Source organism: Babylonia areolata, chromosome 9 (genome assembly GCF_041734735.1).
Source record: "Babylonia areolata isolate BAREFJ2019XMU chromosome 9, ASM4173473v1, whole genome shotgun sequence".
NCBI lineage: Eukaryota > Metazoa > Mollusca > Gastropoda > Neogastropoda > Buccinidae > Babylonia > Babylonia areolata.
Genome location: NC_134884.1, coordinates 23,183,555 through 23,209,280, shown reverse-complemented (window position 1 = coordinate 23,209,280; position 25,726 = coordinate 23,183,555). Strand labels below are relative to the sequence as shown.

Genomic DNA, 25,726 nt, shown 5'->3' with positions numbered 1-25,726 from the left:
AGAGGAAGAAGAAGAAGAAGAAGAGCAATAACAGCAACAAGAGGAACAAGAAGAAGAAGAAGAGCAATAACAGCAACAAGAGGAAGAAGAAGAAGAAGAAGAGCAATAACAGCAACAAGAGGAACAAGAAGAAGAAGAAGAGCAATAACAGCAACAAGAGGAACAAGAAGAAGAAGAAGAGCAATAACAGCAACAAGAGGAACAAGAAGAAGAAGAAGAGCAATAACAGCAACAAGAGGAACAAGAAGAAGAAGAAGAAGAAGAAATATGGAAGAATTTTTTGTTTAATAATAATCATCACCACCACCATCATGTATAGCGCATTTCTTTTAAGTTTATTTCAGTTCAGACTCAGTGTGCTGTCAACCAACCATCCACACACAGCCACGCCCGCAAAATGACTATCCACGCTGGACCCTACACCCAGCCACCCATGACAGAACACAGCTCGAAATAACAGTGGAGATCTTCAATCACCGATATGTGTGACGGGACATTAAACAAAAAAAAAACAGTGGAGACAAACCATGTCCCATCACAGGTACTGGTCATTTGTTTTTGTTAAAGTTTTTTTTTTCTCGTGATTTTTTTTCTCTCATGATTTAAATGATAAATAAATAAATAAATAAACAAGACTGGCTGGAGAGGAGGGGGGAACTGTATGGAGAGTTTGGGGAAACATGGTAGTTGGAGAGTGAGGCTTGCATTACAACATTTACGTTCTCTCTCTCTCTCTCTCTGTCTGTCTGTCTGTCTTTCATGCACATACGCACGCGTGTTAGTGTAGTGTCAGACAGTCTCATCAGAGCTACGCTTTCAAACTCTTAAAACAAATTCCAGCTTTTAAGATGACTTTTCACAATCAGGTGTGACAGAGATTTAACCGATTCGAATGTAAGTTGGGGCAAAACATTCAATCAAGTACAGGGTTTGAAGACATGACGATCACAAATGACACCCCCCACCACCATCCTCACCACCACCACCCCCCCCGACCCCTCATCTCCCCGGCCTTACGGAACACCTTTAAAGCAGTACAGAATCTTACGTTTGGGGCTGGGGGTGCGGCGAGGGGGCTCCACAGTGACCCCACCGGGGCCCGGGGTGGGGGTCTTGTAGGGGTCAGGGGCCTGGGTGACACTGCCTCCAGACACCACGCCTGGCTTCACCGGGGGGGTCAGATAGCCGTCGGTAGGGGAGGGAGTCACGTTGCACACGGGGATCTGGCAACACATGGGATCGGAGGGGTCGGCGGCCAGACGACAGCCCTGCGGCAGGTCTCCGTATCGTGGGCACCTGCGATGGAAAGATCATCATGTCAAGAAGGCTGTTCGCGGATCTCACTCACCCTCGACTAACTCTCCACTCAACACTGCTCTCTGACTGTTCTCTCTCTCTCTGAAGGAACTTTGTTTTGTTTCATTATTTGCTTTCTCCATTTCATTCGTTTATTATAATGGTTTGTTATAAATTGAAAGTATGTTGATGCATTCACCGATGTTCTCTCTCTCTCTCTCTCTCTCTCTCTCTCTCTCTCTCCATCTATCTATCTATCTATCTATCTCTGTCTCTGGGTGTACACGCTTACCTTTCAATACACCTGTAAATGCCCTCCTTGGCGTTCTCGCAGGTACAGGAAAAGTCACAGCCATCATACCACTTCTGATCTTGAGTATAGTACTCATTCTTGTACACACACACCTCTGCAACAAAACACGAACGTCTCAACAAGGGCTCTCTCTTTCTCTCTGTCTCTCTCTCTCTGCTTCTTCTTCTTCTCTCTCTCTCTCTCACGTATGCAAACACACACACACACACACACACACACACACACACACACACACACGCCACACACACACACACACTCACTCACCCTTGGGGACTAAAGGAGTGACGGTGGCAGGGCGGAGGGTGGTACCGGTGGGGACGGTGGGAGGGGAGACGGTGGACGCGACGCCCTCGCCAGGTGTGGGGGAAACCGTCACCTGGGGCTCAGGTGTGGAGGCCAGTCCAGGGCCACACACGGGCCGCTGGCAGCACGGGTCGCTGACATCCTTCACCAGCACGCACCCGGCGGGGATGCTGACGTAGCGCGTGCACCGCTCCGTGCACTCGTAGTAGCCCTGGGTGGCGTTGACGCAGGTGCACGTGTAGTCACACCCGTCCTGCCAGCTGTCTCCCTCGGCGTAGGGCACCTCGTTGTAGATACAGTAATCTGAACAGTAAGGTACCTCGTTGTAGATACAGTAATCTGAACAGTAAGGTACCTCGTTGTAGATACAGTAATCTGAACAGTAAGGAACCTCGTAGATACAGTAATCTGAACAGTAAGGCACCTCGTTGTAGATACAGTAATCTGAACAGTAAGGAACCTCGTTGTAGATACAGTAATCTGAACAGTAAGGAACCTCGTTGTAGATACAGTAATCTGAACAGTTAGGCACCTCGTAGATACAGTAATCTGAACAGTAAGGAACCTCGTTGTAGATACAGTAATCTGAACAGTAAGGCACCTCGTTATAGATACAGTAATCTGAACAGTTAGGCACCTCGTAGATACAGTAATCTGAACAGTAAGGAACCTCGTTGTAGATAAGGTAATCTGAACAGTAAGGCACCTCGTTATAGATACAGTAATCTGAACAGTTAGGCACCTCGTAGATACAGTAATCTGAACAGTAAGGAACCTCGTTGTAGATACAGTAATCTGAACAGTTAGGCACCTCGTAGATACAGTAATCTGAACAGTAAGGAACCTCGTTGTAGATACAGTAATCTGAACAGTAAGGAACCTCGTTGTAGATACAGTAATCTGAACAGATCTACAACAGTAATCTGAACAGTAAGGCACCCGTTGTAGATACAGTAATCTGAACAGTAAGGAGTAAGGTACCTCGTAGATACAGTAATCTGAACAGTAAGGAACCTCGTTGTAGATACAGTAATCTGAACAGTAAGGAACCTCGTTGTAGATACAGTAATCTGAACAGTAAGGAACCTCGTTGTAGATACAGTAATCTGAACAGTAAGGCACCTCGTTGTAGATACAGTAATCTGAACAGTAAGGAACCTCGTTGTAGATACAGTAATCTGAACAGTAAAGAACCTCGTTGTAGATACAGTAATCTGAACAGTATGGCACCTCGTAGATACAGTAATTTTAGAAGAAAGAGTACGGCACCCGTTGCAGATAAGTAATCTGAGGCACGTACAATGAGGCACCTGATGTAGATACAACAATCTGAGAAGAAACAGTGAAGCATCTCGTTGCATCACACATCGCCCCCACGACAACCCCACCCCTACCCCACACTCCCACCCACCCATCCACCCCTACACACACACCCCCACCCCCAACTACTCCCCTCCCTTCCTTCCCCCTACACCACTCACTGATAACGGAAGGGGTGGCCCCTCCAGGCTGCGGGGTGGGGGTGACGACGGAGCCGGTGATCTTTCCGGGTGCCAGAGTGGGGATGAGGTAGGGGTTGGGGGCCAGGGTGGTGCTGGACAGCACGCTGGGGTCACACTTTGGCCGCTGGCAGCACGAGTCCTCCGGGTCAGACACCAGGGTGCACTCAGGGGGGTAGTCGTCGTAACGGGGGCACCTGCACGGACACACGTGGTGGGAAAACTCACTCCTCTTCTCTAACCCTAAAAATGGAAAGGGGAGGTGGGGGCGTGGGGGTTGTCTGAACAAGCACAGGTCCAGAATCACCCCGCCCCCCTCTCTTTCTCTCTCTCTGTCTCTCTCTTATGCAAACTTAACAATAGGAAGAGATCGTATATGGGTATAAGGCCATGATTTCTTCCTCTTTTCTGAACATAGGATAAGAAGAATGGTGGGGTGGTCTAAACGGGCATAAAGAACACCCCCACGCCCACCCCCTTATGTGAACTTGACAGTGGGAGGAGAGCATATGAAGTCTCGAGATCAGAATTACTTCTCTGTATCTTAGTAACAGAAGCTGGGAGGTGGGGGGGAGGGGGAGGGCCAGAATCACTCCCCCCCACTCCCATTATGTGAACCTTACATTAGCCGGAGAGTGTATGTGGCCATGAGACCAGAACTGCTTCATTTCTCTTCTCCGATTTTGGTAAAAGAATAATTGGGGTGGGGGCGGGGAGGTGGGGTCTAAACACTGCACCACTGTCTGGATGCGTTCTCCACACGCACACCCGTACGCACACACACGCACACAAACCTGTGTCTGTGTCCACGCCCACACAAGACACTACATCTACACAGAACTTTTAGTTGGTTTGATGAACAGTGAAGTTTGTATGATATATATATATATATATATATATATATATATATATATATATATATATATGTGTGTGTGTGTGTGTGTGTGTGTGTGTGTGTGTGTGTGTGTGTGTGTGTGTGTGTTTGTGTGTGTGTGTGTGTGTGACTGAAAGTGGGTGTGCTTGCTCACCCTGTTACACCTTTGAATTGAACTGAATACAAGGTTAAAAAAAAAGTCATCGGCATAGACAGACCTGTCAGTGCAGACGTAGAGTCCGTTCTTGGCGTCCTCACAGCGGCAGATCTTGCTGCATCCATCCTGCCACACCTGGCCCTGCAGGTACTGGGCGTTGTTGTACACACACACCTCACCTGTAACACACGCACACACCTATACTGGGCGTTGTTGTACACACACACACACACCTCACCTGTAACACACACACACAACTATACCTGGCGTTGTTGTACATACACACCTCACCTGTAACACACACACACACCTATACTGGGCGTTGTTGTACACACACACCTCAACTGTAACACACACACACACACCTATACTGGGCGTTGTTGTACACACACACATTCACCTGTAACACACACACACCTATACTGGGCGTTGTTGTACACACACACACCTCACCTGTAACACAAACACACACTATGCTGTGTTCGCCATTGTTTACACATACACACAGTCCTGACGTGCAACACACACCTGAACTTGGAATTGTTTACACATACATACAAACCTCACCTCAGACACACACACCTGTTCTGGGCATTGTTTACACATACACACAAACCTCACCTGAGATACACACCTGTACTGGGCATTGTTTACACATACATACAAACCTTATCTAAGACACACACCTGAACTGGAAACTGTTTTCATACAAACTTCACCTGGACACACAACTGTACTGGGCATAGTTTGTATACACACACACTTGATCAGTGTACAGTAAACAAATGCTGCAGTCCTCACCCCCCGCCCCCAACACCACCCCTCCCCCCAACAACACACACAGAGAAGCCAACCCCTGCCCTTTCACTTACCTGGCGCGGGCACGGACACTGTGGAAGGGAGAGCGCTGCCGGTGATGTAGGTGTCGGTTCCAGAGCAGGTGGGGATGGTGCAGCACGGCTTGGTGTAGTCCGTGATCAGACGGCACGTGGCGGGCAATGCCCCGAACCTCAAGCACCTGCAACATCCGTTGCCATGGTGGTGAAGGTGAAGGTGAGTTTCGGTTTCGGTTTCTCAAGGATTGAGGCGTCACTGCATTGGGACAATTCTACACTTGGTGTTCAAACATTTTTGTTAGACCACTTACAATGGATGAAAAGTTTCGGTTTCTCAAGAAGGCTTCACTGCACTGGGACAATTCCATAGCTAAACGCTGCAGCACGTCTGATGCCTGACAAGCAGCATAACCGAACGCGCTTAGTCAGTCCTTAAGCGCATGGATAGATATTTGTATACCTTCTATCTGAGTGGACTCCTACAGAATTTAGGCCAGAGGACAACAACACTTTTGTTGCCGTGGGGTCATTTCTTTTCAAAGTGCGCCAGGTGCGTGCTGCGCACGGCACCTCGGTTTATCGTCTCATCCAAATGACTAGACGCTCAGTTTGATTTTTCAAGTCGAACTCGGGATGAAGGGCGAGAGCGTGGGAATTCAACCCAGACTCTCACGGACGTTGTATTGGCAGATGAACGTCTTAACCATTCTGCCACCTTCTACCTTCAAGTAAATGTCCACCACACACACTGACACTGGCCATGGTGAGGATAGCGTGTCTGACCACGCAAAAGAAATCACGACTAATCATCATCACACTGACCTTACTGGAAAAAGTAGAGAGAGAAAAAGAAAATATGGGTGGAGCTGCTCTATAGCGACGCGCTCTCCCTGGGGAGAGCTGCTCGAATGTCACACAGAGACATCTGTTGTGATAAAAGAGTAATAAACTACACTACACTACACTACACTACACTACAATATCCAAATGGCGTATATCATCTGTTATTATTAATATATATATATATATATACCATAATGCAATCGTTCTCACGGTGATAAATAATGCACACACACACACACACACACACACACACACACACACACACTGTCAAATTAATCAAACCAACTGACAGCTCTGTGCAGGTATAGTGTCCTGTCTGGGCGTCGTCACAGACACAGGTGTAGTCACAGCCGTCCTGCCAGGCGTCGTCCTGAGAGTAGTGCACACCGTTGTATTCACAGTAACCTGAGGCACACACAGTCACCTGTTAGTTCTTCCTCTGTCGTGTTCATCATTACGTGTGTCGGTCGCCACTGATCTAAAAATAGATGGAAAGCTCATTGGCCAGGAAAGCTGAAGCCCACTGGACGCTATACTGACACTCGTATCCGACTGTCAGTCCTTTGAGAAGTCGTCTGCTAACTAGTGGTAGGTTCTGAACTGTAACCGTGTATCTTCGACGAAATCGTGTTATGCTTGCCCCCACGACATGCCAAATGTTGTGTCTTGATTGATATCTGCCAATGCTTTATTTACCACAGTTATTACAGGAAAACAGTGCAGTGACACGTAACGTAAACTTTCCGTGGAAGCACACACAAGATAGTCAGCTCAACTAACTCCGCGAGCAAGTGAAAGCTTGCCGTGAAGCAGTCACCGTAGCCAGCTGAGTGCTCGGCTGCATACATGAAGTTACCGCTTCGTGCTGTACTGACGCGAGTGGAAAAATGGCTGACTGAACACTTCCGCTGGCATAGGGGCTCAAAGGAGGCATGCGCTATCCACCTGTTTTTAGTCAATGGTCTGACTCCCACCACTGTGAGTCTTTTTAGTTCAACCTTTGTCATGGTCATATTATGTGTGTCGGACTCGACGACTGTGGGATGAAATGATAGACTGTACTGTTGTGTGAGTGAAGAGACTTTGGGTGCACACCAGTGCAGTAATTCAGTTCGGAAATCTGTATTGTATCGTGTCGTGTCGTGTTGAGTTACGTTGCGTTGTGTTTTGTGTTGTACTGTAAGTGGTGGGTAATCACTACAGCACAGTTATGTAACATACCCATGCACATCCGCACGCAAAAGCGTGTCCAGACGCACGCGCAAGCACACACACATTTACACACACACACACACACACACACACACACACCCACCCACCTACACAACACAGCCACCCATCCACCCACCCAAACACCTATGCCTGCACCCACACCCCCACCATCCACAATCCCATACCTCCACTCACACCCCCACCACCCACACACCCATACCTCCACCCACATCCCTACCACCCACACACCCATACCTCCACCCACATCCCTACCACCCACACACCCATACCTCTACCCACATCCCCACCCACACACCCATACCTCTACCCACACACCCATACCTCCACCCACATCCCCACCACCAACGCACCCATACCTCTACCCACACACCCATACCTCCACCCACATCCCTACCACCCACACACCTATACCTCCACCCACATCCCTACCACCCACACCCCTACCTCCACCCACATCCATACCACCCACACACCCATACCTCCACCCACATTCCCACCACCCACACACCCATACCTCCACCCACATCCATACCACCCACACACCCATACCTCCACCCACATCCCCACCACCCACACCCCTACCTCCACCCACATCCATACCACCCACACACCCATACCTCCACCCACATCCCCACCACCCACACACCCATACCTCTACCCACATCCCTACCACCCACACACCCATACCTCCACCCACATCCCCACCACCCACACACCCATACCTCTATCCACATCCCTACCACCCACACACCCATACCTCTACCCACATCCCCACCACCCACACACCCATACCTCTATCCACATCCCTACCACCCACACACCCATACCTCTATCCACATCCCTACCACCCACACACCCATACCTCCACCCACACACCCATACCTCCCTCCACATCCCCACTCCCACACGCCCATACCTCCTACCCCACCCCTACCACCCACACACCCATACCGCCTACCCAACCCCCACCACCCCCACACCTCCACCCACACCCCACCACCCACACACCTATACCTCCCTCCACATCCCTACCACCCACACACCCATATCCCCACCACCACCACCACCACCACACACGCCCCTCCCCCTAACTGACCGGTAGTGTTGCCACCAGTGACGATGCCCGGGGGGATGACAGGGATCTGGGGAGGGATGAGGTAGGGGGAGCGGGTGGCCCCCGGGTAGGGGGTGAGGTAGGGAATGGCGGTGGGGGAGCACACGGGTACCACACAGCAGCTGGGGTCCTCAGGGTCGGGCATCTGCTGGCAGTCCTTGTACTCGTCGGAATAGGACGGGCACCTTGCAGGGGGAACGAACAACAATGACCAATGAATGAGTGAGTGAACTTCGTTCATGATGCAGGACGCGTAATTTTTATTTTTCACACACACGATGATTGTGTGTGTGTGTGTGTGTGTGTGTGTGTGTGTGTGTGTGTGTGGTGTGTGTGTGTGGTGTGTGTGTATTTTGTATTTTGTATTTCTTTTTATCACAACAGATTTCTCTGTGTGAAATTCGGGCTGCTCTCCCCAGGGAGAGCGCGTCGCTATACTACAGCGCCACCCATATTTTTGTATTTTTCCTGCGTGCAGTTTTATTTGTTTTTCCTATTGACGTGGATTTTTCTACAGAATTTTGTTGCCGTGGGTTCTTTTACGTGCGCTAAGTGCGTGCTGCACACAGGACCTCGGTTTATCGTCTCATCCGAATGACTAGCGTCCAGACCACCACTCAAGGTCTAGTGGAGGGGGAGAAAATATCGGCGGCTGAGCCGTGATTCGAACCAGCGCGCTCAGATTCTCTCGCTTCCTAGGCGGACGCGTTACCTCTAGGCCATCACTCCACTGTGTGTGTGTGTGTGTGTGTGTGTGTGTGTGTGTGTGTGCTCAGCACCACCCCAACCACACAAACATTCACAGATGAAAACTCAACAAGAAACAATTAGATGCCAGCACAGCAGACGACACATACACACACATGTTCGCGCACTCACACACACGCGCACGCACACACACACACACACCCCGCGCACACCCGCACACACACACACACACACACATATATATATATATATATATATATATATATATATATATATATATATATATATATATATATATATACATACAGAGGAAGTAATTTAGAAAGTCAAATACGAACCAGAGAAGAAAGTCAAATAAATAAATAAATGGATATAAATACATAACTTGTTAAATAAAAAGTGCATTAGTTTTTGAAGAGAGCGAGAGAAGACGAAAAGCTCTTTAATCGATGTACCCAAAACGGCGTTCATCCTCAAAACCAAGTAAAGGGAGGAAGAGAGAGAGAGAGAGAGAGAGAGAGAGAGAGGCAGGCAGAGACAGACAGACAGACAGCTTGAAGCTGTACACATCATACCCCATGTACAAATCAATTTATATGTTCCGTTTCTAACCTGCTGACGCAGGTGTACAGGTTCTTGTCAGCGTCGTCACATTTACACTTGAGACTGCAGCCATCGTACCAAGACTGGCCCACTGCATACTGCACGCCTTTGTACACACACATGGCTGAAACAGGCATCACACGCATCCGCATTAATTTCTCCACAATGGTTAATTAACACAAAACATACACGTAACAGACATTTAGAGGTACCAACGAATCTGTTACGTTCCAAATATGCATAGTAACCAATTGAGCTTTACTAGTGAAATGTGGATGAAGGTGTCCCTCAACGGATTAGACTTTTCGATTCCTGTTTCCTGTTCGGTCTCTCTGTGTACCACTCAGTTGTACAGAACAAGATGTGAAGCATTAAGCGTGAATACTGGTGATGCGTGCCTTATAAGAACATGTGCGCCTCTTGTCAATCGTTCATCCATCATATAAAGTTGGAAACTGCCTCTCATACAGGTCACCACTTTTGCAGTTTCAGTTTTTGTACCAGGGAGGTGTCAAATCGTGCGGACTGATCCATTCTGATTTCCACTTTTGCGACAATGGTGAACTTTTGAAAGACTTCAACACCTACAACTGCTCCACAAATACAGATTACAAAACGCAGTAAGTTCTCATTAACTCATAAGCTTGGGATTTCCCTGTGATGTGAACGAAATAAGACCTATCCTACCACCAAAAGTTAAGAGCAGTAGGTTTGTGAATAACTGACCCATGACCTGGTCGCATTTCAGCATCATAGGTATCCTACCTGGCTGGCGCTGAAATGTGACACTGGCGGTGAAAGCAACATCTGACCTTCTCAGCATTTCGGAAAACAGTCAGTACGGAAACTGAACATACAACACCAACACCACCACCAACAACAAAAAGGCGACCTTCAGCTTACGTTCAAAGTATCCCGGGGTGGTGGGTTTGGGGGTGGTGGTGGTGGGCATGGTGTTGTTGCCCTGGATCTGGTGGTGGTCCACCTCAAAGACACAGACTGGCCGCTGGCAGCACGGGTTGACCGGGTCCTGCTCCAGGTGACAGTAGGGCACGGGCAGGTCCACGTACTTCTCACACCTGTCACACACCACAGGTGACGCTCTTTCATTTACAAAATCTGCAGTTCCATCTGCTTCCTTTAGAAACGTATTAAATGACAATGGACTTGTGTCTGAAATAGTTCAGAGTTTAATTAGGAGCCCCACTGGCTGTTTGTTATAATTTTACTGGTTGACTAGTTAGTTGTTTTATCATGTTTATATTCTTTCTTTTTACGCGACACGAGGAGAGAGAAACAGGGAAAATAGTGATGATTCAAAGCATGGGTGGGTGGGAAAGGTGATGGATTTTCGTCCAAAATCACAACTGTGGATAGACGTTAAACAAAAGAACGAACCAACAGGTGAAACTGCTGAACAGCCATTTTACCTATCACTCTTCCAGGCACCGTGACATATTGTAAGGCGTTGACTTCTGACCCAGTGGTCACCAGTGATCAGTTTGAGGCTGTGTTTCCACATGTATTGTATTGTGCTGCATTATACTGTATTGTATTGTACCGCATTGTATTGTATTGTACTGGATCGTATTGTATTGTACTGCATTGTATGTATTGTACTGCACTGCATTACATTTTGTCCAGGTTTCTCTGTGTGAGCTTTAACCTGTTCTCTCAGGGGACAGCACGTCGCCACAATGCAAGACTGTTTTTTTTTTTTTTTTTTTTTTTTTTACTGTCCGCAAGTGTTTCATTGTTCACATGAAATTGATATTCAAACAGAATTTTGCCAGGGTCATCCCTTCCGATTTGGGGGAAGGTCAAAATGCTGGAAGGAGAGGACTGGGCCCCGTCTTCCTGTGCCGAGGACAGACACAGTGGGTATGACTTCACTTCCCCGGCGGACGTATAAGGCTGTGGGACGTTCACCTTTTTTTTTTTTTTTGTAAACCACAGACATCTCCCCAGGACTTACTTGTCCACGCAGCGCCAGGATCCTGTGGAAGCGTCCTCGCAAATGCAGTTGTAATCGCAGCCATCCTCCCACCTCTCTCCCTGTAGGTACCGCTGTCCGTGGTATTCACAGTGATCTGACATAAAAACAACCACAAATGTTCAAAATGAATAAGTTGATCACTTAAATGATTGAAACTTATTTTGTTTTGCTGAGAGCCAGGCTTTGACACACGCACCTGACAGACCTATGGGGGAATCTGGTGAACAGCTATTCTACGTGGTGCCCCAGTGTGTTCAGGGAGAAGACGACTGTCTGTCTTCCTCCCTCTCCTTCCCCTTCTCTCCCCTCCACCGACGTCATACTCTTTCTTTCTATCCCCCCCTCTCTCTCTCCCTCTTTCTCTTTCTTCCTCCTGCCACCACCTGTCTGTCTGTCTGTCTGTCTGTCTCTCACATGCACACACACACCATACCATACGCACATAACACTACATGCACACAACACACATACGCACCCAAACCCACCCATTCTTACACATATAAAACAAAAACAAAACAAATAAAAAGAAGGAAGAAAGAGGGACAGCAATTGCAACAAATAATAAATGGTGTGTGTGTGTGTGTGTGTGTGTGTGTGTGTGTGTGTGTGTGTGTGTGTGTGTGTGTGTGTGTGTGTGTGTGTGTGTGTGTGTGTGTGTGTGTGTGTGTGTGTGTGTGTGTGTTTAAAACAAAACTCCCCACCCCCACCCCCAAACTCACCTAACCCGTTGTTGTTCTGATGTCAAGTGCCTATGCTTTAGTAACCTAACAATTAAGCATATAATTTTTGACTGTAGCTTGATGAAGCCTAATGTACACGAAAATGTGTCTTCACAAGTGACTGAGAACGTTGATGTTTTTGACTTTTTGCATTCATTATCAGTTGTTTCGCTTGTCAGTTTAACGACTTCTCTTTTACGAAGTTCTTTAAGTAATTTCCTGTAATTGTATTTAGATTTTTTTTTTCAAATTTCACCCTCATTTTCCCAGTTTCCCCCAAACTCTCCGTTCATTCACATCTCCGACCCCTTCTAACCGATAATACTCAAATGTATTCCTAAATATTTTAACAAAATGTCTTCAATCACCGATATGTGTGACGGGACATTAACTCCCTCAGTATGGCCAGTCCTCTCTTCTCCTCTACACAGACCCCTCGGATGTCCAGTGGGTGTCTGAATGACCCAACCTTTAGCTTCCGTCGTCAGAATTGTGGTATTCTTTGTCAACATTCACCTCTTCAGTATAAGAGCCTTCCACTTGCAATATTTTGATGGTGGTAATTGGGGTGAAACGCTGTTAACGTCGTCACTGTCGCCGTTCGTATGGAGTGAGTTAAACAAAATTCCTCCTCCTCACCTAACCCGCCAGGTCTCAGGGTGCCGGTAGGGGCGGTGGGCGGGGCCACGGTGAAGCCGCTGAAGGCCAGAGAGAACCTGGCGGTGAACATGCCGCTGACCAGATCGGGCAGGTTGGGGGTGACCACGGCCCCGATCCCTTGAAGCCCCTTGCCGTACACGGGGATGGCCACGTAGCCCAGGGCGGGCGGGCAGTCCGGCATGGTGCAGCACGGGTCGTTGGGGTCAGGCTGGGTGCCGCACTGAGCGGGCACGTTGTTGTACTTGGGGCACCTAGGTTTGCGGACAACAAAACCCTAGGTGAGGAAGCTTTCTATGACCAAGTCTTTCCATAAACATCCGGTTGGGATACCTGACTGCACACGAAGAAACCTAGGTGATGTTGAAGCTTTCTACACACCCGTTTGGGAGAGCAGAGTACACACAACGAAACCTTCAAGATGTACGTACCCAAGGAAACCTAGGTGATGTGTGCACAAAAAAACCTTGGTAATGTGAGCACATAACGAAACGTAGGTAATGTGTACACATAGCCATACCTAGGTGATATGTGTACACTGCTAAATCAAGGTGACGTGCACACCAGCAAATCTAGGTGAAGACGATTTCTGTATCAAATCTTTGTATACATCCATTTGGGATATCTGAGTGCACATTACGAAATCTAGGTAATTTCGATGCTTTTATATATCCGTTTGGGACACCTGAGTGACAAAATGAAACCTCGGTGTTATGGGCACATAACGAATCCTAGGTGACATGTGCACTCAAGGTGACAGATGATATCGAAGCTTTCTGTACAACCGGTTAGCACACCCACCTGGGTGCACACAACAAAACTTAAGTGATATCCCGCTTATAAAATAAAATCACTGTAAATATACAGTGAAAGGCTCTAAAAAAATAAACCATACAGAAATTAGTTACATCAACTTAGTATAAAAACATTAACCACAGTTGTATGAAAATAAAAACAACAATGACAGAATTAACACCCCTTGACCAAAACGTGTATCCGCCAATTAATTCCCTCGCACCAGGAACACGTGTCTTCCATCAGTCATACAAGCAAGTGCAAGGTGGAGGAAATCCCCCTCTCACCCCCGAACCCCCTGCCACAATCACCACCTATGGAACCTCCCGACGGGCGCAATAGCCAAGTGGTTAAAGCGTTGGACTGTCAATCTGAGGGTCCCGGGTTCGAATCACGGTGACGGCGCCTGGTGGGTGAAGGGTGGAGATTTTTACGATCTCCCGGGTCAACATATGTGCAGACCTGCTAGTGCCTGAACCCCCTTCGTGTGTATATGCAAGCAGAAGATCAAATACGCACGTTAAAGATCCCGTAATCCATGTCAGCGTTCGGTGGGTTATGGAAACAAGAACATACCCAGCATGCACACCCCCGAAAACGGAGTATGGCTGTCTACATGGCGGGGTAAAAACGGTCATACACGTAAAAGCCCACTCGTGTGCATACGAGTGGACGTGGGAGTTGCAGCCCACGAACGAAGAAGAAGAAGAAGAAGGAACCTCCCGCACCCGGCCTCACCTCTCGCGACAGGAGAAGTGTCCAGTGGAGGCGTCCTGACAGTTACAGGTGTGGTTACAGCCGTCATGCCACTGCTGGTTCTGAATGTACATCTGGCCGTTGAACAGACACCCGTCTGCACAACACATCATCATCATCGTCATCAAATTTATCATCGTCGTCGTATCGTCGTCGTTGTCGTCGCCGTCATCATCATCATCGTGGCAGTCCATCGCGATCGCTGAAGATTTAACTCACTCAGTACGGCCAGTCCTCTCTTCTCCTCTACACAGACCCCTCGGATGTCCAGTGGGTGTCTCAATGACCTTTAGCTTCCGTCGTCAGAATTGTGGTATTCTTTGTCAACATTCACCTCTTCAGTATAAGAGCCTTCTGCTTGCAATATTTTGATGGTGGTAATTGGGGTGAAACGCTGTTAACGTCGTCTCTTTCGCCGTTCGTATGGAGAGATTTAATTTAATTTACTGTGATGGTGATTGTGTGCACGACGTTCTTGCTTCTCTCCCTCTCACACCCTTTCCCCTCATCCCCTCCCCCGCCATGGTCATGTTAGTCAGTTACTTCTGGGTTCCAGTGCCTTTTATTCTGATGATGAAGTGTCCAAAGGAGAACAACTGCATGAAATCAATCAAAATAGCAACAACACAAACAGGAACTCAACTTATCTGGCATAAACTTGCATAAAAACAGCTGCACAGCTTTCCAATTCTTAACAATCTGCAATTCGTGGCCGGACTTTGTTCTCTTACAAAAAACGATAAACACAGGCACGTGCACACACTTCCCGCAAACACTGACCCAGTCGGATGTTGGACAGTCCGGTGGTTCCACCCAGGGTACCGGGGGGCAGGGTGCTCCCAGAGGGCAGGGTGGGCGCCACGTCCACCACCTGTCCGTCCGCGTTGTGAAGGACTAGTCCCCCGCCATTGCCCACCGACATCACGTTGATGGAAGAGGGGTAGAAGGTACCCCGGCTGCACTCAATCTTCTGGCAGCAGGCCCCGTCCTGCTGTACCTCCCGGCAGTCTTCGGGTAGGTTCAGGTAGGTGGGACAGCTAGTGGGGTGGACAGACAGCGGAGTTTGGGGAAAAAAAATATATATATATATACTGGCAAGCCTACTCATATATTTGTATTTGTATTTGCATTTCTTTTTATCACAACAGATTTCTCTTCATGAAATTCGGGCTGCTCTCCCCAGGAAGAGCGCGTCGCTACACTACAGCGCCACCCATTTTTTGTATTTTTTCCTGCGTGCAGTTTTATTTCTTTTTCCTATCACAGTGGATTTTTCTACAGAATTTTGCCAGGAACAACCATGCTGCACGCGGGACCTCGGTTTATCGTCGTCTCATCCGAATGACTAGCGTCCATACCACCACTCAAGGTCTAGTGGAGGGGGAGAAAATATCGGCGGCTGAGCCGTGATTCGAACCAGCGCGCTCAGATTCTCTCGCTTCCTAGGCGGACGCATTACCTCTAGGCCATCACTCCACACATATAGCTCCTACCTTCGGTCAGAGACCATACTCTAAGCGCTTTACAAAACATTGCTTTGTCATCCAAAAAGAATTATATGTATCACAAAAATCAATTATCTGTTGTGTTTTGGTTATTGTCCTGGCATTAATAGCTCTATCGTGAACCGGTTTTCAAGATTTCAAAGACACAGCGAGAGCATGCATGAAGCGTTCCAGTTCGTGATTACAGCACAAGTAATTTCGGGGTTGGGGGTGGGGTTTGGGGGTGGGTTGCTGAAGATATAAATGAAAAGCCTGGCGCTCATGATATGAATACATGATGGCGTGCTTGCCTTTTTTTCTTTTTTTTTCGCGGGACGGTTGGCCCTCGCCGCTTTGTTTGTCGGCCAAGTTAAGTCTTGCTGTGCTTGTGCCCCAGCGTTGATGCTTCTCGTTCTCTCTCTATTGACTTCTTCCTCCACCACTCGTTTTTTTTTTAAATTCATTTTCTTCACTTTATTTATATCTCAGCTTAGTTTTGTTCAAAACTCATGTATGTTCACGTCTTCTAGTTATGATGACATCCGTCACATATTCAGTATGTACATGTGACAGGACAGGACTTTATATAAGATTTTCTTGTTGTCCTGTTCATCGATATCTGTGTTGTACTGTGACATGTTCCAAATAAAATACTGTTTAAATCCAACAGCCTGGCGCCACACCATCCACCATGCGACCTTTTAGGCAAGCCGTCATGCCAACCTGGAAAAGAGGACAAGGCGAAAAACAAGCAAGCAAACAAAAGGTACAAACAGAACCCACCATAGACCAGACATTATCCTGCAGCCGCTATGAAAAAAAAATTCCGATCATGAGTCAGACTCAACCAGCCATCAGCGTGCTTGCGCTCGAAAAGAAGTAAACTGATATGATCTCCACACACACACACACACACACACACACACACACACACACACACACACACACATATATATATATATATATATATATATATACATATATAAATATATATATGATATAATCTACACACACACACACACACACACACACACACACACATATATATATATATATATATATATGGTATAATCTATACACACGCACACACACACACAATATATATATATATATATATATATATGTGTGTGTGTGTGTGTGTGTATGGTATAATCTATACACACGCACACACACACAATATATAAATATATATATATATATCTGTGTGTGTGTGTGCGTGTTCTTTGATCCCCAAATCATCGCCAACAACACAAGGTCATAAATCAAACGACTAATCGTGAAAAACCACAACCAAGAAATTGCTCGGTTTTACCTGTTGTAACAACGGTAGTAGCCATAAACGGCATCTTCACAAGCGCACTCAGTGTCGCAGCTGATCTTCCACGTGTCTCCCTGTCTGTACTTGGTTCCGTTGTAGTAGCACACGTCTGAAACACAGTACAGTCCACGCTGTCACACACAGCACCAGGACCAACCAACTACACACCAGGACCAACCAACTACACACAAAGCACCAGGACCAACCAACTACACACCAAGACCAGGACCAACCAACTACACACACAGCATCAGCCCACGTAATTTAACATCGAGTGACGCGAGCTGTGATGTAAGCGACCGACGCCCAGGCGAGTTAAGACACGAACTGATGCCCAGACGGCAAGCACGCACACTCAGACCATGATTCTGAGGCGGCGCCCTTCTCACTGTCTAGAATTAACATTGACGCGAACACATCAAGTCATTCATTCCTGGTCTCTGCCCAGTGGAAGCCGGAGCTGAAGTTCTGAGCCCATTAATTTTGTTCAATTCCTCTCCTAAGTGTAAAAAATACAAAACAAAAAAACACCAGTACTTACAACTAGTAGTACTGCTGCTGCTGTTACTGCTACTACTTCTATTACTACTGCTACCACCACTACTACTACTACTGCTGCTACATATGGCGAAATATCCCTGTATTGTGGGGTCTAAATGCCTTGTGTGAAACAATACACATACAAGAGTGTAAAGCAACACTTAACATCACACAAAGACAAAAGAGAAAAGCAAAATATATACACCGAGACAATAGTGCAGATTACAAACATGAATCATCCCATTAAAAGAGCACGAACTATGCCCTCTCTCTCTCTCTCTCTGTGTGTGTGTGTGTGTGTGTGTGTGTGTGTGTGTGTGTGTGTGTGTGTGTGTGTGTGTGTGTGTGTGTGTGTGTCCTCTTAACTTTAAAGATATAAAAGAAATGAGAAAACAAAAACAGCTCGTATCACTGGGAGCAATTTCTTTCAAGAAAAAAAAAGAGAAATGGAAAAAAAAAGCAATTGAATAAAAAAAATTTTAGAACTTGATATTGTGGTGCGTCATGTTAAGCAAAGCAATAATTAGGCCTACGTATATTCGTTACACTGACATAGAATGATAATCTGTCTGTCTGTCTCTATATATCTCTCTCCATCTATCTATCTATCACCCCGTCTGTGTCTGTCTGTCTCTCTCTCTCTCTATCTCCAGCTCTGTCTGTCTGTCTATCTCTCCGTCTCTGTCTGTCTGTCTCTCAAGACAACCGACGTAAGCTTACCATTCGGCCCAGGAGTGGCAGTCTCAGTGGCTGAAAGACAACAACACAAACAATCAAAATTACACACTCATTTCCTCTTACGCTTTGTTTCACAATATCACATGTACCATTAACGGCATCCAATTTCAGTGCTTGTACAACAACATCCAACAACAACTACAAAAATAAATTACCGCGGCTCATGACAGACAACCAACAGTGCTGAGATATAAAACACAAATACTAATGGTAGCAAGATACTTCAAACTGGGTTGCTCGATTATGATACACAACCACTAGCACTGGTATATAAAACACAGTGGCTACGCCGCTAACACGAGTAACAACATGCTTAAAACCGGGGTGCTCGACAGCTTATGGAAATGACCAAAACCACACCAGCCTGAAGCCTTTCATACACTACTGTTTACAGTGACGAGTGGCTTAAAAGTACCTTGTTCGGTAGTTTTAGGGCAAAGACAACGCCAAGGAACTTCAAACACCCTTGGTCTAAAACATCCTACTTTCATTTCTAGTGTTCACTGTACAGCAGAGTAAAAGATTCCTCCATTGTCAATGCACCGAAGGCACAGTGACCCCTCAGTGGTCAGTCACTCACAGCACAGGCCGCAGAACTTGGCACAGTTGACCTTGGCCCAGTCCGGGTAGTCCGTGCAGGATGCCCTCCCGTAGTTCTCACAGTCCACCACGGCGTCCTCACACACCGCGCCGCTCTGCACCGTCATGCCTGACGCACACACACACACATGCATGCACACACACACACACACACACACACACACACACACACACACACACACACACAGTTTCAGTAGCTCAAGGAGGCGTCACTGCGTTCGGACAAGTCCATATTCGCTACACCACATCTGCCAAGCAGATGCCTGACCAGCAGCGTAACCCAACGCGCTTAGACACACACACACACACACACACACACACACACACACACAAACACGCACATATAGATATATATAAATTATAAACACACATTTTCACACGCACACACACACACACACACACGCGCGCACACGCACACAAACACACACGCACATATGTATATATATATATATATAATTCTCTCTCTCTCTCTCTCTCTCTCTCTCTCTCTCTCTATATATATATATATATATATATATATATATATATATATATATATATATGGCATAAAGACGTTTGAAAACAAGAGAACGCTGGCCATTAAGGAGACGTGTGAGCGAAGGAAGCAGGGCTCAACTTCTGGAGACGTTTTCCCTTGCGGCACCTGTGGGAAGTGCTGCGCATCCAAAATCGGCCTCTTCTCCCATATTATGAGGACACACACCGACAGATAAGCCTGCCTGCCTACTCATCCGTCGGTCCGACGGGAGACTCCATCCAATCTACATATATACATGTTCAAATGCACACACACAGGTGCACGCGCATACACACACATGCACGCACATACACACACATAATGCACGCACGGACACACACACACGCGCGCGCGCACGCACGCACGCACGCACGCACGTTGGCATCTACGTTTGAAAATGTTTGTTATAATAAGCATGCTTTATCTTGCTAAAGGAATGTTTGAGATAGGTATACTTTACTCTCGGTCAGTCCAGTCTTTCGCAGCTCTTCCTTTTAACCTCTGACGCTTTTTATGTCTCCATCCCTGCCTCAGTCATCCCACCATCACTTTTCATGACCCCCAACCCCAACGCGCACGCATACACATACCATATCCCCCCTCCCCCTTTCCCTGTCTAATATCAATTAACAGTGAAAAGACGTTAAACTGAAGAAAGAAATCACACGCACGCACGCAAATATGAACATGACTTTTTGAGAATGACCCTGATTCTTTGTGGGTTTTTTTTTTGTTGTTGTTGTTGGGTTTTGGGGTGTGTGTTTTTTTTCTCGAGACCTGACAAAGCACGTGTGGTTACGCTGCTGGTCAGGCATGCATCTGCTTAGCAAATGTGGTGTAGCGTATATGGATTTGTCCGAACGCTCTTACGCCTCCTTAACCGAACCGACCCTGGCATGCATTGTTAAAGATAATCTGAAAGCGTGCTTTCAAATCAGAGCGAACCAGCGGGGAGTAGTGAATTGCACTGGTCAAAGCGACTGAGGATCAAGGAACTACCAAGCTGGTTGGTCGCTTCAGCAGTCAGACGCGGTTAAACGGTACGGATCTTTCTTAAGTTTGATGTTTGCAGTTTTACATAAATTACTGACATGGTCATGTATGGACAGAGATGAATCAAAATATGCACGCAGGTTTCGGACAGAATTTCGAAAGCTGACACCAACATATGAGGCAGCCGAGGTATGGTCCGAAATGTGACCAGGCACAGACCTACAGCCTACAAGAATAGTTCCGGTCTTGGCGTCATTTAGTCTGAGCTTGTTAGTCAGCATCCATTCCTTCAATGCATTAATGTACATTTATGTGTTACGGTTTTCTGTGAAGGACAGGAAAATAACTTCGGAAGAAGCTTTCATGAGTTGGGGTTGTCAAACCTGCGAACTTATGAAAATCACATCCATGTTGGCTGAAAGATGTCGGAGATGGTTGAGTGTAAAAACTGAATAGCGCTGGACCAAGAAAGGAACCTTGGGGAACATCAAATCGAACAGGAAAAAGTCTGGAATCGGAACGAGAACTTTGAGATGAAACTCCCTTTGAGAGCGATTGGAAAGGTTAAGGGTTGAACCAAGTGAGGGGCTGTTCCACAGATTCCAAAAGTAACGACGAAGACGGTTGAGAAGAACATCAAACACACACACACACACACACACACAAACGTACATCCCCAAACACACACACACACACACACAAACGTACATCCCCAAACACACACACACACACACACACACACACACACACATAAACGTACACCCCCACACACACACACACACACACAAACGTACATCCCCAAACACACACACACACACACACACACACAAACGTACATCCCCAAACACACACACACACACACACACACACACACACAAACGTACACCCCCAACACACACACACACACACACACACACACACAAACGTACCGACGCCCCGCCCACTGACGGTGCCATAGCCGGTAAAGCTGCCGGTCTGGGTGTTGAACTCACATACGGGCTCCCTACAGCACTGGCCGATCTTCTGCACCAGGCGGCACTCCTTGGGCAGAGGGGGGTACTCCGGGCAGCTGCCAACACAGGGCACAGGTCAGAGGGTGAGAGGGGGCGGGGGCTGGAAGCTGGAAGGTGTGAGAGGGTGAGAGGGTTTTTGATGCAGGACGTATGAGACAGACAGTCAGGGTGGTCCTCATGCAATTGGTTTGGCGTCAAGCCCCCCATAGATCGTCTGTCGACAAGTCTGAGCTCTCTCTCTCTCTCTCTCTCTCTCTCTCTCTCTCTCGCAAGGGGTTGTGGCCTATATGAATAAACCATCTCAATCTCAATTTCAATCTCTCTCTCTCCGCTGTTTGCCACAACGTGTTGTTAATACTAATAATACTATTAACAACAACAACAATAATAATAATAACAATAACAACGACAATAATGATAATAATAATAATGATAACAATACTTCTTCTTCTTCAACAACAACAACGACAACAACTGTTAACAATAATGAAGTGGTGACCTAGTGATAACGGATTCGAACCACTGATCTAAAAAAAAAATAGACATATCAGTGGGTTCGAACAGGAGGCGAGAAAATTTGAGTGTCCAGGATCGAATCACACAATCGCCAGATTCCCCTCCCCACCCCCCACCCCCCTCTCCACCAGCCTCTCCACCAGACTTTGAACTGGTGGTCTGAACGCTTCAGCCATTCAAATGAGACGATACACTGAGGTATATCCTGTAAGTAGCATGCACTTAGCGCACGTAAAAGAACCCACGGCAACAACAGTTGTCCGTGGCGGCAAAATTCAATGGGAAAAAATCCACTTTAATAGTCAAACAAACACACTTGCAGAGAGAAAACAATGGGTGGCACTGTACTGTGGCGACACGCTCTCACGGAGAAGAGCGGCTCACATTTCACACACAGAAATCTGTTGTGACACAAAATATAATACTGTTCTAATACTAACACATAACTGCTATAATAATAATAATAGTAATAATAATAATACTGATGATGATAATGATACAACTACTACTACTAATAATAATAATGATAATAATAAAATGGATAATAATAAAATGAATAATACTTTCATTGATAACATTGCGCTGATAAAATACAACCACCATTCCTTCAATCAAACAGGTTTTACTAAATATCATAAAGCCGAAATAGCCTTAAATCCTATTTCATTTTTATAAAAAAACAAAAAAAAACAACAACCCTGACTCGAGAATACTAAACACAAAAAGCTGTAACTTGTCTTCAGTCATACATCTAGTTTTAATCAAAAATCCCCGACTGACGCAGACAACACCGACAAAACAGAAAGCTGTGCACTCACTAGGACTGGCACTTGTATGCACCCAAGGTGGCGTTGGTGCACACGCACTTGCGGTCACATCCCACCTCCCACGTCTGTCCCTGGAAGTACTGCTTGCCTTGGTACTCACACACCGCTGTGGGGGGCATTCATAGCACGCGTGTACTGGTTAATATGACGTGTCTTCTGATACAGTACAATAGTCATTCGGATGAGACGATAAACCGAGGTACCGTGTGCAGCATGCACTTAGCGCACGTAAAAGAACCCACGGCGACAAAAGGGTTGTTCCTGGAAAAATTCTGTAGAAAAATCCACTTCGATAGGAAAAAGCAAATAAAACTGCACGCACGAAAAAATACCCCCCAAAAATGGGTGGCGCTGTAGTATAGCGACGCGCTCTCCCTGGGGAGAGCAGCCCGAATTTCACACAGAGAAATCTGTTGTGGTAAAAAGAAATACAAATAGGGTATAACATAGCAAAATAAATGTTATGATGGTAATGTCCTATTTTAGCATCCTAAATTCTTGCACCTTTTGGTTACATTTCCATGGTTTGTGGGACGAAAAATGGCGGAAAAAAAGCAAGATGTTGGCACATTAGTTTAGTGACTGAATCCGTATAAAAACTGAGTACGATCACGTACAAAATAAGAATCGAAATCCACTGAAAATTGGTTACAACATCAACTAATGGTAATATCATTTCATACATGCACAAAAAGTTGCTGGTAAAATAGGTGCAATAATTTAGGATGCTAAAAAGTAAAATAGGACTTCATGATATGATATGATATGATGTGATATGATATATATCACATCACATGATATGATGATGGGTAATGACATGATATGACATGACATATGTTATGTCTGTGCTAAAGTACCACAGCATTTGTGTGTGTGTGTGTGTGTGTGTGTGTGTGTGTGTGTGTGTGTGTGTGTGTGTGTGTGTGTGTGTGTGTGTGTGTGTGTGTGTTGCTTGTAGTGTATATGTGTGTGTGAATGGGAGTGTACGTATTTTTGTAGGGTTGCATGCATGTGTTGTGTGCATTATGATATATGAGATGAGAGAGAGAGAGACAGACAGACAGACAGAGACAGAGATAGAGACAGCGACAGAGAGACAGAGACAGACAGACAGACACACACACACACACACACACACACACACACACAGAAAGGCACAGAGAGAGAGAAAGGCACAGAGAGAGAGACAGACAGAGACAGAGACGGACTGACAGACAGAGACAGACAGACAGACAGACAGAGACAGACAGACTGACAGACAGAGACAGACAGACTGACAGACAGAGACGGACTGACAGACAGAGACAGACAGAGACAGACTGACAGACAGAATGACAGACGGAGACAGACTGACAGACAGAGACAGACTGACAGACAGACTGACTGACAGAGACGGACAAAGCCACAAAAGAACAACTGACCAATGTTCTCGGTATTGTAGGAGGCTCCAGGGGCCGTTTCGCTGACAGTCAGTTTCTGGTGGAAGTTGCAGACTGGCTGCAGGCAGCACGAGTTGGGCACGCCCACCAGGGTACAGTCAGCCGGCAGGTTGTGGTACACGGGGCACCTGCAGCCACACACACAGGTGCATGTCATGTTTTTAGGTGCTTGTGTCTTTTTTTGTGTGCACGTGTTACTGTTGGTGCGTGTCTCATTGTTGGAGCGTGTGTCATCAGTTGTAGGTGCAATGTGTCACTGTTGATGAGTGTGTCGTTGTAGGTGTATATGTCACCGCTGGTGCGTGTGTCGTGAGTTGTAGGTGCGTGTATCATCAATTGTAGGTGCAATGTGTCACTGTTGATGCGTGTGTCGTTGTAGGTGTATATGACACCGCTGGTGCGTGTGTCATCAGTTGTAGGTGCGTGTGTCATCAATTGTAGGTGCAATGTGTCACTGTTGATGCGTGTGTCACTGCAGGTGTATATGTCACCGTTGGTATGGTGCGCGTTGTCGTTGCAGGTGTGTGTGTGTGATTCAGTGTTGGTGAAGTGTCATTGTAGATATAATGTGTCATTGTAGGTGCAAAGTGTGTGTGTGTGTGTGTGTGTGTGTGTGTGTGTGTGTGTGTGTGTGTGTGTGTGTGTGTGTGTGATTATTGGTGTGTTTCATTATAAGTGATTTTTCGTTGTAAGTACTGTATCATATAGTGTGTGTGACATTGTAGGTAATGTGTCATTGTAGGTTTATGTGTTATTGCAGCTGATTTGTCATAAGTGATTTCCCATTGTAGGTGATGTGCCATTGCAGGTGCATGTGTCATTTTTGGTGAAGTATCAGTCACTGTTGGTGATCTGTCATTGTAGAGGATGAGTCATTGTAGATGCAGGTGTCATTGTTGGTCATGTAACACACAGTATCATATCTTATCTGCTATGACTACAATACTGTTTCTGATACTACTTCTACTACTACAACTATACTAATAATTACAACTGGTGCTGATGATGTTGCTACAGCTGTTACGACTGTCATCCTGAA

At 46.5% G+C, this 25,726-nt stretch overlaps 1 protein-coding gene across 1 annotated transcript in view; it reads right to left on the bottom strand.

The window, feature by feature from the left end:
• Positions 1 to 25,726, bottom strand: part of LOC143285594 (uncharacterized) — a 112,183-nt gene that overhangs the window by 64,072 nt on the left and 22,385 nt on the right. The window contains exons 16-35 of the mRNA XM_076592988.1: positions 24,670 to 24,815; positions 23,240 to 23,354; positions 21,822 to 21,961; positions 19,363 to 19,491; positions 18,765 to 18,794; positions 17,499 to 17,613; positions 15,483 to 15,739; positions 14,685 to 14,799; positions 13,134 to 13,405; positions 11,755 to 11,869; positions 10,683 to 10,858; positions 9,789 to 9,903; positions 8,451 to 8,653; positions 6,412 to 6,526; positions 5,315 to 5,460; positions 4,504 to 4,621; positions 3,394 to 3,608; positions 1,874 to 2,215; positions 1,589 to 1,703; positions 1,049 to 1,296 (exon numbers count right to left, since the gene is read on the bottom strand). Of these exons, the coding sequence (XP_076449103.1) occupies positions 1,049 to 1,296; positions 1,589 to 1,703; positions 1,874 to 2,215; positions 3,394 to 3,608; positions 4,504 to 4,621; positions 5,315 to 5,460; positions 6,412 to 6,526; positions 8,451 to 8,653; positions 9,789 to 9,903; positions 10,683 to 10,858; positions 11,755 to 11,869; positions 13,134 to 13,405; positions 14,685 to 14,799; positions 15,483 to 15,739; positions 17,499 to 17,613; positions 18,765 to 18,794; positions 19,363 to 19,491; positions 21,822 to 21,961; positions 23,240 to 23,354; positions 24,670 to 24,815 (3,227 nt within the window). The remainder of the gene's footprint in view (positions 1 to 1,048; positions 1,297 to 1,588; positions 1,704 to 1,873; positions 2,216 to 3,393; positions 3,609 to 4,503; positions 4,622 to 5,314; positions 5,461 to 6,411; positions 6,527 to 8,450; positions 8,654 to 9,788; positions 9,904 to 10,682; positions 10,859 to 11,754; positions 11,870 to 13,133; positions 13,406 to 14,684; positions 14,800 to 15,482; positions 15,740 to 17,498; positions 17,614 to 18,764; positions 18,795 to 19,362; positions 19,492 to 21,821; positions 21,962 to 23,239; positions 23,355 to 24,669; positions 24,816 to 25,726) is intronic.